This window comes from Gallus gallus (assembly GCF_016699485.2).
Source record: "Gallus gallus isolate bGalGal1 chromosome 37 unlocalized genomic scaffold, bGalGal1.mat.broiler.GRCg7b 37_unloc3, whole genome shotgun sequence".
Taxonomy (NCBI): Eukaryota; Metazoa; Chordata; class Aves; order Galliformes; family Phasianidae; genus Gallus; species Gallus gallus.
Window position 1 is genome coordinate 112,385 of NW_024095969.1, and position 13,391 is coordinate 125,775.

The following is a 13,391-nucleotide window of genomic DNA, read 5'->3' on the forward strand; positions in this document are numbered from 1 at the left end:
GGACCAACAGCCTGTCACTTTTTGAGAAAACGCCGTCCTTTTGGTGAACTTTGCTCATTATACACTCGTCATCAAAGCCAAAAACACTCAGTGCTGCCCTGGGAAACTCAGCCATGCGCACAGCGTTGCTCTCCAAGTTAGCACGCTCGTGGCCAGGCTTTGTTCCTCGCAGCTCTCTGCACGTGCTTTGCAGACAGTCTGTTTGTGGGCAGTGCAAAGGACTGCTGCCTCCACTGCATCACTGGATGGCAGCATTCACTGACGGAGCTGTGGGAGTTCTGAGCGAGCGCCGCGAGACCAATAACGAGGAGGTGGTGCAGCAGCTCTCCGAGTGCCGCTGGACAAATGAGGCCGTGCGCTCTGTGTGAATCTCTCATTGTGACTGGTTTTTATTGACTCCATCTGAAGTTGGAGGGCCGAGTTGGGCGGCACTCGCAGCGCTGCCCTGTAACGCCGCGCACTGCAGCCGCTGCCTGCTGACGCTCCTCCTCTCAGTCCTTCAGCTGCAGCTTCTGCATCATCTCCACAAGGCTGTTCACTGCGGAGGCCTGGAAAGAAACGGAGCGAGGGTAGAAACGGGACTGCTCTTCCCTCGGGATTTTACAGTCTCTTTCTTTCATGTCTGACAGACGGAGGCCCTGAGAACAACCAGAGCCGTGTCTGCGTTCACCAAGGACTCACCTCTGCACGTGCAGCGGCAGCTCTGAGGGCAGCCTTCATCGATTCCCCTCTTCTCTCTTTCTCTTGGCGTCTTCTTGCTAGAAAGCAAGAATAAACATGAATGCATTTTGTCAGCAGCACAACTGCAGAAACAGGGGTGCTGTACAGGCAGAAGGCAGCAAAAAAACAGAGGAAACGGGACTAGGAAGCCTCCCAGTGAATGACATTTTCAGGGGGACGTGCAGAAGACCACCATGGAGTTAATGGAAGGAGACGGGGTTACGTGTTCTGGCACCTCACTGCCTTTGGACTTTGTAGCCTTCCACTCTTGTCCCCTCCACAGAGAAGGAAAAAGCAAAGCAAACTCTAAGCAAACTCAGTGTGCTTGAAAAGGACAGCAGCTCACCAGGGTGGGTCCCACAGCACCTTCTCACCTCTTAGCTTGGAGCTCCGCACTGCAGCAGGCCCAGGGTGTGCTGCTGGAGCTGGCACGCTGTCTCCGCTCGGCCCCCTCACTCTTTTGTTAGCAGGCAGCTGCACTGCTGTTGGCTTCGCTTCTTCCAAGCCTTTGCGTTTACATCCAGCCAAGGACTTGGAGACAGAGCGGGGGCACACGGCAGGGGAAGGTCTTCCCCCTGTGCTGGGACCTGCTGTTGTAGGAAGCCCTCCAGCCTGGAGATGAGCTCTCTCCAGAAGGACTTCCTGCACTGCTTTTGCGTAGATCTTTCCGTTGGGCTCGGCACCTCTCTCTGTGATAATCGGGAAAGGAGAAGCAACAAGATTGAAAGAGAGTCCTTGCAGTCCTTGCACTCTGCAGAATGGGCCATCATGCTAAAATGTCTCGAGTGCTCACGGTAAGGGATCTTAGGATCTTGGCTGAACGTTGGGTTCCCAGCACGGATGTGCAGTGCCCTTTCCTCTCCCCTCCATCGCACACACTGCCCTTCATGCAGCCCTATTTAGAGGCGCATACCCATAGCACAGCTCACATGAGCTTCTTACCTGCGGAGGCTTTCCGTTTCCCCCCTTGCCCAGCACCACTCCATGGACGCGCAGGATCCATCCCTACAGAAACATTGTAAAAAATCCACAACGTTGATTTCACAGGCACCAGCAGGCAGCAGCAGAAATATCATGCAGTAAGCCCACGTCCCCCCAGGAAACAGAAAGATGCTTCTTTGACAGCCCAAACACAAACGGATTGATAGTTCACTTTGCACTGCTCCTTCCTGCACTCCAAATGGATGCTTACTTGACATCCCCTACAGCACTGCACCCGCTCAGAAGGAATACTCAAAATTCATTCCTCCACACTTTGCGACAGAGGGCTGAAGAAACTCACTTCTGTATGGCAGGAAGGACCGTCCGTCCCTGTTGCGTCCCCCTGTGCGCTGCAAGGCGCGGTTGGATCTCTGGCAGCCTGCTGGCTGCTGCTCCCAACCGCGGGGAACCGCACCGCGCCACTTCTGAAGAGAGAAAGGGAGAAACGGTGGTGGGAACGGGCAGCCAAGGTTTGCAGAGAGGTTCCAGATCGTGCCACAGATGGGATATCAGAGTGCTGAGACACTGATTATCACTATGGGAAAAGACAGCCTGAGCCACGTCCACGTTGTTAGCCCAGGCTGTCAGCAGTGAGCGCTGAATCCAACCGGTTACTGAGGTCACCAAGGACCAGCAGGGCTCCCCTTGCTCCGTCCCTTCCCCTTGAAAACAAGGAAACGGAAGCACCAAGCAGAAGAAGCCCAGCCATACCTTGCCACTCACACGGCAGGAATTGGAACCGCGGTCGTCTCCTTGCTGAGACATGGCTGCTGAAGGCTCAGAGGAAGCTGAAGTTCCAGAGGCTCTCTCTGCAGGAACTTCCCCAGCCCTTGGAAAGAGCTGGCTTCCCTCTTCCTAAGACCGCCTCTATCCCGGAATCTCCTTTGGGACAGGAATCCTGCAGAAAGTACCGACGAGTGCACACGCGATGCTTCCGTCGGGCTCTCACAGGGTGATCTGTTCCACAGAAGGCCCAGAGCTCAGTCTCTGCGTGCAGCACGCTCACCAGAGCACCAGCTCTGCTCACCAGCTGTGGCACAAACGCTCCCACCCCAGCAGTGGTTGTGACCTCAGCGAGTGCCCGCATCGCCTCGGTGCTTTCATCATAAGCGAAGGAAATGGACGCCTCCCAGCTCCACATCTTAGGGTCACCCAATGGGGTTATCTGAAGAACAGGAATGGAGAAGTGAAGACGACTCTTGTGCAGCCCAATAAAAAACAGAAAAGACCAATACGGCTTCACAGTGGTCAATGGAGTCCCAGAGGAATCACTGGAAACCAATAGCAACGCACGCCTGGATGTCCCGGGGCTGGTGCAGGTCTGTCTGGCTGTGGCGTTAGGTTCGGGGACCGATGTAGGCCTCTCGGGCTGTGGCTGTACCTTCAGGCCTCGGGGCCGGTATAGGCCTCTTGGGCTGTGGATTTATATTCAAAGCTGGTGCTGGCCTCTTGTGCCGTGGCTGTGGCTTTAGGCCCTTGGCCTGGTTCCAGCCTCTCTGGATGTGGCTTTAGGCCCCGGGGCCAGTGCTGGCCTTTTGGGCTGTGGCTTTAGGCCCTGGGGTCGCTGGCAGCCTGTGTGGCTGTGGCTGTGGCCTCAGGCCTTGGGGCTGGTGCTGGTTTCTCAGACTGGGTCTGGGGCTTTAGGCCCTGGGGCCGGTGTAGGCCTCTCTGGCTGTGACTTCAGGCCCTTGGGCCGGTGCTGGCCTTGCTGGTTGGGGCTTCAGGTGCCGGCCTCTCTAAGTTTGGCTGTGGCTTTAAGCCCCTGCACTGTTTCAAGCCTTTCAAGCTGTGCCTTTAGTCCCCAGGGCCTTTTTTGGCCTGCCTGGCTGTGGCTTTTGCTTTAAGCCCTGTGGCCGGCGTCAGCCTCTCAGGCTGTGGCTTTAGGGCCTGGGCTCAGTGCTGGCCTCTTTTTTTGTGGCTTTAGACCCCAGAGCTGGTGCCAGTCTCTCAGGCTGTGCCTGTGGCTTCAGGCCCCAGGGTCCGTGCTGGTTTGTCTGGCTGTGGCTGTGGCTTTAGGCCCAAAGCTGGTAGTGGCCTCTCCAGCTGTGGCTGTAGTTCCAGGCCCCGAGGCCGGTGCCGGTTTCTCTGTCTGTGTTTTTAGGCCACAGGGCTGGTGCCGGCCTGTCTGGCTGTAGATATGGATTCAGGCCCTGGGGCCAGTGTCCACCTCTGTGGCTGTGGCTTTAGGCCCTAGATCTTGTGTCAGCCTATGACAACGTGCATTTGAAAATGGTTCGTGTAAGGAAATGAAAGCAAGAGAACACGGAGCTCTTCTGGGTATTTCTAGAATTGCGAAAGGGATCGGAGAGCGTGCTCAGCCTTGGGTGGCTGGTTGTATCCAGCAATCCCTACCACAGTTGTAAACATCACTAAATCTTTGTTATCCTGCTTGCCAGGATTTGGATGGGACAAGAAGCCAACGACTATCAGTTTAGGGGAGGTAATGAATGTTAGCCGCTCCCCTTTCTTCTCCCCTTGCTACTTAGGTTACACAGTTCTTCTGTGCGATGTGCCGGTGCAATACCTCTGAGCAACCATTTTGATGGGTTCAGCAATGCTTGGGGCAACAGGCTTTGGTCATCCTCAGATTTACATGACGAGAGAGACTGAAAGAAAAATAAAATAGGAGGTAATAGTCCTTTCTCTTCTTCTAGTCAGAAGACTAACCAAACCTTCCATTCTACGTCTTTTGCCTTGATAGGGGTGTTCCCTGAACCTCACAGCTTTAGCACAGCACTTTCTGTTGAGATTCCCGCCAACGGGGAAGTATTAGTGCCACTCCTCTGCCTCTTTTTGTTTCTGTTGTCTGGATTTCATTTAGTGGCCCACGAACAGAGGCAGGATAGCCAAGCCCTGCAGGTGGAGGCAGGGACCAGGCTCAGGAGCAAGGGCAGAGTGGTTTCTTTGTTTCTAAAGGGAATGGCAGTGTTTTCTGCAGGTGGATTTGCCAGCGCATTGCACCTGCACCGGTCTTCCCCTGCACAAAGGAGGAGCAGCTCAGCGAGCTTGGCCTGGGCCATGGAAGGGAACATCCAAACGTCCGGAGCAACCCCAAACGAGTTAGCTGTGTAGGCTGGTTGTTTTCTGCTGTTTGTCTCATCCTTCTGGAAAGAAGCAGGAGGAGACAGAGCTCAGATTTGATCCCGCTGTGCGTGATGGTTAATGCCAAGGGACAGAAGTGTGTGCTTAGGCAGGGGAGAAGCTAGGAAAGCTGAGCATCGTAGAGGAACGAGATTAAAACAGAGCTCATTCTACACAGCAGTTCAGCACGTTGCAGGGATTTATCTTCCCTTCAGGTCAAACTAATACATAATCAGTAGTTGACAGGAATTCAGATACATCTTCATTACATTCCCGAGAGCCCATTAGCATGCAGTCTCTCCCCCCCTTGCGCGGGCGTAGTAGGTCGTGATGATGAAGGCTTGCAGTCTTCCTCACAAAGGCTCGTAGTCTTCCTCGCTGCAAACTTCTGACCCTGAAGGGGGGGCATCCCCCAAACCAGTTTCAACTTGCCCTGTAGACATCTAATCACCTCCCTGCCAAATGTTTTTTCGAGCTGCTCTCCAGCCCTTATCTCTATGGCCTTCATCCTCCTTGCTATTCCAGACCCAGTGTCTGTGCAAGTGCTTGGAACCCCTTGTTTTCTAACACTCTCTACCTAAACTATCTCTATTTGCCCCTTGTTTCTACTTTGTGAAGCTGCTTTCCCCTTTCTTGCTGTGAGGCCCTTCTCTCTCGAACTGCAGGGTCCTGCTCTCTCTCTTCAAGAGCAGTCAGAAGAAAGACAAGTGAGAATACAGGGACCAAAAAAAAAAGCAGAGAGGAGAGCAGAGGCAGCAGAAAGAGGAGTGAGGATACAGAGAAGAAAGAGCAGTAGAAGAGGAGTGCAGATGCAGAATAAAGACAAGTCTGGCAACAGGAAACAAAATCCAACAGAAGAGCAGTGCTGATGCAGAGGGAAAAGGAGTGAGGATGATGCAGGGGAATAAGAACAGGAGAAGAGTGAGAATGCAGAGGAAAGAGCAGGGAGGATAGAAAAGAAGGGAGAGCCTAAGAGGTGGGCAGATGGAAAAAGAGTGAGGGAAGAAAGAAGAGCAGAAGAGTAGAGCCAATGCAGAAGAAAGAGGAGTGAGGAAGCAGGGAAACATACAGCAGAAGAGAAAAGCAGATGCAGGTGAAAGAGCAGTGGTGAGATGCAATGGAAACCATCAGAAGAGTGAGGATACAAGGAGGAAAGAACAGCAGAAGAGGAGCACAGCTGCCCGAGAATGAGCAGGGAGAATACAGGGAAGAAAGAGGAGGAGGAGAGCCGATGCAGAAGAAAAGAGATGTCACGTTACAGGGAAGAAAAGCAGGGCAGACGAAGTATGGAGAGGAAGCAGGGGAAAAAAACGCTGAAGAGCAAGGATAGAGATGAAAGAGCAGTGAGGATACACAGAGGATAGAACAGCAGAAGAGAAGCAGAAGAGAAAAAACAGGAAAAGAGTGAGAATGCAGACGGAAAAGCAGGGAGAATACAGGGAAGAACCAAGAGCGTAAGAGAAGTGCAAATGCAAAAGCAAGCGAGGCTACAGGGAAGAAAGGACAGCAGAAGGGGAGTGCAGGTGCAGATCCCCCAAACACAGCACTCCCTGCCCGCTAGGGTTGCGGGTGCGACGCAGTCACCACAATGATGTCGAGGATCAATGCCGGGTAATTCAGTGAGCGTTCCAACAAAGAATCAAGGAAAAAACTGCCAGGCAAAGGAAAGAAACCTTCTGGCAACAGGTTTTCAACGTTACGCGTAGAGTCCTTTGGAACAGGAGTTGTTTCTGTGTCAACAACTTGAAGATCAATTCAGGCAACGGCTACTAAAGAAAAACGAGTCACATAACATGGAGAGCAAAGAAGAGAAGAGAGAGGAAACAGAGAGGTGCCAGCACTGCCACCCGGGGTGGGCAGCAGGCTGCTGGTGCCAGCGTCATCATGGGCGGCGGCCAGCACTGGCCACGCTGTCACCGCGTCGCCGTGGCGACGTTTGTGACACGGCCACCCGGGAGGGGTATGAAGGCGGTGCACGCTGGTGGGTCCTGCATCCTGAAGGAGCATCTGGTAGAGAGCAGACGCACCTGAAGGGATGAGCTCCGGCATGGCTGGCGCCAACAAGGAGCAACCCGCTGGCACGAGGCGGAACAGGATGAGCTTCTGCGAGGATGGCCCCGCAGCGAGGCGTGCCTCCATACCCACCTGCACCGACACCGAAGGTACACGGCTCCACAGCCACCACAGGAGCGCTGCTGCAGCCAATCCTGGCACGCAGACGACACTTTCCATCTGCCACCTCACTCCCGCCTGGCAGCAGGAGGGCTGCCGGGAAGCGGCAGGTGCAGAGTGTGACCTGCTTTTCCTTTGCCCTCCAGAGCGAGTTGCCGTCTGGGATGCGGTGGCCGCCTACGTACAAGAGCACCTCCTGGTGCAGAAGGTGGGTTGGCTGCCGGGTTCCTCCTCTCCCTGTCCTCCTCAGCCAAGACTTCCTCCCACTCTTCCCCTCCACAGAAAGCAGGAAATCACCCCACGTGTCTCTACTGGGCATGCCATGGGCTTCCTGCAAATCCCGCAGGATCACTTGTGCTGGGCGCTGTCCTGTCTCAGGGCTGATCCCGCTCGCGGGAAGCCTCTGGATCCCATCAGGCTGCTTCTGCCCTGACTGCTGTGCTGCATTTGGGAGGGTGAGGGGAAGGAGAGGACTGTGCAGCCCCTTCCCAAAGCCATTCCCGATGCCCTGGCTTGTGCCTCTGAACAGCGAGAGAGGGCTCCTGAGCTCCGTCCCTGCCTTGGACCGCTACATGGGCTCTTCCTCCAGCCAGCCGGCCCATAACCCTGCCGCCCTTCCTTTCTCTACCACTTGTAGGGGGTCTGGATTCCCACCTTCGGATCCTTTGACACCATCTCCAGAGACATCAGGACTGAGGACGGGACCGTGACTCTGCGGTGGCCCGTCTTTCACTTGTCTGGAAACCTCATAGCCGTGCACCACCTCAAGCCCCGCAGGGAGTCCCTGCCAGGTAGGAGGGAGGATTAAAGCTTTGCTGGCTTCACGCACAGGGCCAACAGGGCCACCGCCTCCATTCTCCAAAGCAAACCTCCCCCTCGGAGGAGCCCAGCCAAACATGGGGCCGTTCTGGCTGATGGCCACAAGAAGCAGTTCCAGGGAAGCACTGCGGAAAACCAACCGTATCATCAACTCCGTCCCTCCCATTTTTCAGCCCATAGGAAGCTGGAGCCGCTCAAGAGCAGCGAGGTGGCCGCAGCTGCCTCTGTGACCTGGCAGACAGCGCAGGCTTGCATCCAAAGCACCGTGTCCCTGCTCTCTGGCTGCCTGAAGAATGGGGAGAACGTTGCCGTTGTCTTCAAGGACATTGGAGTGCTCCACATCGATGGAATGACCTTCCACATGAAATTCTATTACGACTTCCTTGACAAGCTGTCAGGGAAAGAGAAGTTCAGGAAAGCTCTTCTCAAGGTGAGCTGTAGCTTTCTACCACCAGCACCTGGCCAGCTGCTCGCGCCGTGCAAGTGCTGCGGTGCCGTCAGCCCTCCCTGCCTTGGGCTCCTTGTGCGCCCAGTGCCTCAGCCGTCACAAGGACATCCCACATCCTCCCTGTTCCTCCCCTGCAGGCCCCCTGGCTGCTGGACATGGTGGTGTCCCGAGCGGCACCGGTGGCCTCCCTGGCACTCTCTGGCTGCCTCGTCGTCTTTCCCAAGTGAGTATGTTGGGGGCTGTAGCTGCTGCTTGCTGCAGCTGCTCAGCTCTCATGCCGTAGCATTTGTTCCTTGTGACCATGGGTGTCCCTGCCCTGCCCACGAGGATATGGCATAGAATCATCGCATCATTTGAGCTGGAAGGAACCCGGAAAGGGCACCTAGTCCCACTCCCCTGCAGGGAACAGGGACACCTACCGCCACATCAGGTTGCTCTCAGCCTGGCCCTGCTGAAGCCTTTAGAAAGCAGTGGCCATCATGCAGCATGAAAATGGGCCTGTCAGCAGGCAATCAGAGAGAGCAACAAGGATTGGTGGAGCGCTGCGTCCCACCGCTCACTGTCGTCTCCTCGCGTACAGGTTTCAAATGGAGTTTGTCCCCAAACCACCACCTGGGATATGCCGCAGGTCCTCAGGAGGCATCCCTGCGGAGGGGAAACCAAAGGAAGAGGAGGCTTTGCCACCTCTCGCCCAGGGCAAGAAAGGTAAAGCAGCATCCAGCGCCTTTCCAAAGCACAAGCCACCAACTTGAGATGGGAAATTCCTTGCTGAACATCAGCCAAGGGCTCTGACTTACGTCAAAGCTTCACGCCAGCTCAGCACGGCCTCTTCCCACGAGGAATTGTTGGCCTCTCCAAAACCAAGGTGCTGGCTGTGACGTGCCCCCATCCCTGGCTATGGCAGGAGCACCTCGGCACCTTAGGCCCCGCCCTCCCCCAACAAAAGGATATGGTCCCCAAAAGTCACCCTGTCAGCTCATCGTCACCACCCAGCTCCGCTTTCCCAAAGCCACCGTCACTAATGCACTCCCAAAAGAGAGTCCCAAGATGGCAGAGAGGAGAAGTGGGGCCAGAGATGGTTTCAGGGAGGGTCCGCGGGCGGCACAGATGTCAGCAGTGGGGGGAGCAGAGCGGCCCTCTCGCATGTTCTGGGAACAGGCCTGAGCGCCCCTGGTGAGTGAGCCAAAGGGTTGACGGTAAGTCTCCTCTGCCTTCCCAATCCCAGTGAGATTTGCTGGCAAGCCAACCTTCATCAAACGCTTGAGCTCGGACAGTCTAGATGGAGGAAAACTCCGAAGGATAAGGAGCTTACTGCGCAAGGAGAGCTCTACGTCCAGGTGAGGCTGGAGGCTCTGGCTTGGGATGTGCATGGGGGTGATTGACTGAGCCAACGAGAGTCCATTCCCTAGCCCCAAAGGGTCCCTGTTTCTGGCTGCCCAACAGTGCTGGGATGGGGACGCCAGGAGCCCCCCAGCTCACAGGGCTGGCCCCTCTCTGGATCCCACGGGGGAGAGCCACGGGGCAGCCGCTGAGCTGTCTGTGGGGAAGGCTGCATTGCAGCCAAGGGTCCTGGCTCCGGCTTGCAGGACGCGGCCCCAAAACCATCACCCACTCAGGCGGACCCCTCCTGCTCTGTCCTTTCAGTCTGCTGCCAGCCATCCCTGGAGTGCCTGAAGAACAAAAGCAGCCGCTGACCTGCCAGCTGCAGGGCCAGGCAGAAACAGACAGCCAAGAAGACCTGGGCCGAGCCCCGGGAACCAAACACGTGAGCTTCCGTGAGGAAGAACGGGAAGCGGAAAAAGCCCATCGTGTGGCTGCGGTGCTGAAGTTGCCCAAAGTCAACGAATCTTTCAGCAACGATTCCAGACCTTCCTCAAGGGCTCAGTCCAGCCCGTCGCAGGCATCGCAAGGCACTCCATCCCGGCTGCCACTTCTGGCATGCGACTCAGTCAGACTTCTCAGGCGCAGGGCTAAGAAGAGCAGGCAGAAAGAACCTGAGGAGATGGAAGCATCAACATCTCAGGCTGAGGCCAGCCAGCCGCAGGAGTCCTCTGCCGACAGAGCTGGATTGCTGCCACCAATACATGAAGAAACACAGTCTCCACAGCGTCAGCCTCCAAACACCAAAGCCCCACCGCGCAGGAAGGGCACACCCTACCCACGCTGATGCGGGCATGGGGCGCCCATGAGCTCCAAGAGCTCCACTCGAGCTGGCTGCAAAACAGATGCGTGAATCCCATCTGCATCATATCTAATCCTAGACTAGGCTGCCGAGTGCCCAATCCAACCTGGCCTTCAACACTGCCACGGACGCGGCGTCCACAAGCTCTCTGGGCATCCGCTTCCAGCATCTCACCACCGTCTCTGGAAAGACCTTCTCCCTGACATCCAATCTTCATTGTCCCTCCCTCTGTCAATAAAGCCTTACCATGGCCCTATCCCATAGAAATCTCCACAATGCCTGTGGCAGTGTCATTGCGTCTTTGGACGCCAGCTCTGGTGCTGGCGGAGGGAGAAAGAATTGTGAGAGGGCATCAGAACATCTCACGATGCTTTCCTTGATGCCAAAGGAAATCCAGCGTCTCGCTTGGCTCGGCTGTCTGAGCTTTTCTGCTGAAGGGGAAGACCAAAAATGAAGTCAGCTTCAAATTGGTGCGGCAGCTCAGAGCTCTCAGAGGATACCAGGGATCCTTGGGAGGCCCTTTCCAAGTGGAAGATTGCGTCCTATAAAGAATCACAGAATCACTGAATCATACAATGGCGTGCGTTGAAAAGGACCACAGTGACCATCAAGTTTCACCTCCCACCCCCCTCCCCGCTATGTGCAGTATTGCCAGCCACTAGACCAAAATGCCCCGTGCCAACTCCAGCCTGGCCTTGAATGCCTCCAGGGATGCGCCATCCACAACCTCCTTGGGCAACCTGTTCCAGTGCCTCACCAGCCTCTCGGGGAAAAACTTCATTCTCAGATCCAACTTAAACCTCCCCTGTCTCCCTTGAAGACCACTCCTGCATCTCCTATTACAACCCACCCTCGGAAAGAGCCATTCCCCCTCCTGCTTAGATGCTCCTTTTAAGGAGCCTTCTCTTCTCCAAACTAAACGATCCCAGTTCCCTTCACCTTTCCTCATACGAGAGGTGCTCCAGCCCTCTGACCATCTTAGTGGCCCTCCTCTGGACCCACTCCAAAAACTTCCCGTCTTGAGGAGAAAAGAGAGTAAAGGTAAGGCAGACGCTGAGAAGGACAAGAGCAAAAGCAGAGAAGAACAGGCACAGGTAAGAAAGAAGAGCAGAAGAGGAGGAGAAGAAAAAATGAGGATGAAGGTAAGAAAAACAAGCGGGCAGGGAGAAGAGCTGAAGAAGGGATGAGTGGGTGCAGGTAAGACAGAACAGCAGAAGTGGAGAGGAGCTGAAGAGGAGAAGTATGAAAAGTAGAGCAAAAGTAGAGGAGGTGGAAAGAGAGGAAAGAGGCAAGAGAGAAGAGAGGAAGAGCAGAGAAAGAACAGAGCAGTAGAGAAGAGCGGACAGTGCTGTGAAAAGAAGAACAGTGCCACAGAGCAGGTGAAGAAGAACAAAGAGCAGAAGAGGAGTGTAGATGAAGAAGAGGTGTGAGGGCACAAGGAAGAAAGATCAGAAGAGAAGAGGAGTGCGGTAAGAAGAAGGAGGAGAGAAGATACGGGAAAAAGAACAGCAGAAGGGTGCAGATGCAGAAGATGAGAGATGACACAGGGAACAACAAAGAGCAGAAGAGGAGAGCAGTCAGAAGAAAGACAAGTGAGAATACGGGGGACAAAGCAAAGCAGAGAGGAGTGCAGAGGCAGAAGAAAGAGGAGAGAGGATACAGAGAAGAAAGAGTAGTAGAAGAGAAGTGCAGATGCAGAACAAAGAGCATTGAGGAGACAGAATAAGAAGAGCAACAGAGGAGTTTAGACGCAGAAGGATGAGGAGTGAATAAGGAGGGGAAATAACAGAGAAAAGGGAGAGAAGAGTATGGGAAAAAAATCTAGTAGAGGAGAGGAAGACAGCAGACAGGAGAGGTTAGAAAAGATAGAAGAGAGAAGGGAGGGAGGGGGCATCAAGGAAAGGTTTCCAAATTTAAAAAAAAAAAAAAAAAAAAAAAAAGAGAGATGAAGAAGATGGGAGTTCAACAGAAGAACTGAAGATGTAAGAAGTGGGGAGGCGTGTGCAGAGAGCAGGAGAGCAGAGAGAGAAGGTGAGAGCAAATTCCGTCACTGAGAGAAGAAGAAAAAGGAACGTCAATAATTTTTGTCTCTATTAAAGCTGGGTTCTGTGCAGGACATACAGGTGTTGTTGTTCTTTTTCTTTCGTTCTTTCTTTCTTTCTCTGCATTGCTTGTGTTCCTTTAGGCAATTCAAGAACTAGGAACGTCCAGGAACATTTGCACAACTTTGTCATGTCTCCTTAATCTCAGCTGCTTTAAAATACCCAACCGATGTCAAGTGGGGGTCACCTCCTCCAGGGCACCCTGCAATCCAGCTGTGCGCGTCTCACTTGGAAAAACTCACCTTCAGGAAGGAGCAGAGAGATTTTCCACGCTCGGCCAAGAATCCTCTTCTGCCACCCAGCACATCCATTGCTGAGCAGGACACCATCACTCCCATCAGCGTGTTGCCCTCTGTTCCCACGCCCTCAAGAGCAAAACAGCCACGCACAGCTGACCACAAAGCCTTTGGAGCAACCACTGGCAGACACAGAGCTTGCACACATCCACCGCCAGGGACGTGCTGGGAGCTGATGTCTCTGGGCCCAGGGCACGGCAGCATTGGCTTCAGTGCTTTCATGCCTCCTGACAGCAAACCTCTGCTGCCAAAGCATCCTTTGCCCAAGGAAACCGTGCCATCAAGCACAACGCTTTCTCCCCCGAGTCTCTCCAGCCGGCAGTGAAAAAGACACACACAGCTTTCAGGAAGCCAAGAAACACAAACGCACTCCATCTAGCAAATAACCCCAGCACTGCTTACCCCTTCCTGAGGAACAGGGCACACAAAAGCCCACCCAGGAGCAGACCTCAAGCAGAGCTCCTTCCCTGCGGGCAGCCAGCCCTTCCGTGAGCTCAGGGCCGGGTGGAACCAGGCTGCACCCCTCGCTCATGCAAGAGAATCGCCTCCAGCTGCTCCCCACAGCACAGCAAGGCGGAAGGAAGATTCCA

General features: G+C 54.6%; 1 protein-coding gene and 2 long non-coding RNA genes across 5 annotated transcripts; 1 reads left to right on the forward strand and 2 right to left on the reverse strand.

Moving 5' to 3' along the window:
* Positions 1-1,125: 1,125 nt before the first annotated feature.
* On the reverse strand, positions 1,126-10,104 carry LOC121108773. Of its 2 annotated transcripts, XR_006932576.1 has the most exons (4): positions 10,090-10,104; positions 9,019-9,891; positions 7,252-8,866; positions 1,750-7,150 (listed from the first exon to the last, which is right to left on the reverse strand). It is a non-coding gene; the product is annotated as an uncharacterized LOC121108773 (long non-coding RNA). The 2 variants fall into 2 exon arrangements; XR_005843429.2 differs by lacking the exons at positions 9,019-9,891; positions 10,090-10,104 and adding an exon at positions 1,126-1,409 and having other exon boundaries at positions 1,663-7,150; positions 7,252-7,807.
* LOC121108769 (coiled-coil domain-containing protein 81-like) lies at positions 5,656-10,679 on the forward strand. Of its 2 annotated transcripts, XM_040656913.2 has the most exons (8): positions 5,656-6,944; positions 7,101-7,162; positions 7,592-7,745; positions 7,947-8,203; positions 8,359-8,444; positions 8,802-8,926; positions 9,447-9,558; positions 9,866-10,679. In XM_040656913.2, the coding sequence occupies exons 1-8, from the start codon at positions 6,818-6,820 to the stop codon at positions 10,386-10,388; spliced, it is 1,446 nt and encodes a 481-aa protein (XP_040512847.1). In that variant the 5' UTR covers positions 5,656-6,817; the 3' UTR covers positions 10,389-10,679. The 2 variants fall into 2 exon arrangements, with proteins under 2 accessions (XP_040512847.1, XP_040512846.1); XM_040656912.2 differs by lacking the exon at positions 8,802-8,926 and having other exon boundaries at positions 7,947-8,444.
* LOC121108776 lies at positions 10,652-13,116 on the reverse strand. Its single transcript, XR_005843434.1, has 2 exons — positions 12,748-13,116; positions 10,652-10,945 (listed from the first exon to the last, which is right to left on the reverse strand). It is a non-coding gene; the product is annotated as an uncharacterized LOC121108776 (long non-coding RNA).
* Between the last annotated feature and the right edge of the window lie 275 nt (positions 13,117-13,391).

Excerpts from the sequence above, each read along its gene's own strand:
- LOC121108769 (XM_040656912.2), top strand. The coding sequence starts at position 6,818 with ATGAGCTCCGGCATGGCTGGCGCCAACAAGGAGCAACCCGCTGGCACG. Across the intron at positions 7,163-7,591 it reads AGCACCTCCTGGTGCAGAAG|GGGGTCTGGATTCCCACCTT; the intron begins GTGGGTTGGCTG and ends TACCACTTGTAG. Across the intron at positions 9,559-9,865 it reads AAGGAGAGCTCTACGTCCAG|TCTGCTGCCAGCCATCCCTG; the intron begins GTGAGGCTGGAG and ends CTGTCCTTTCAG.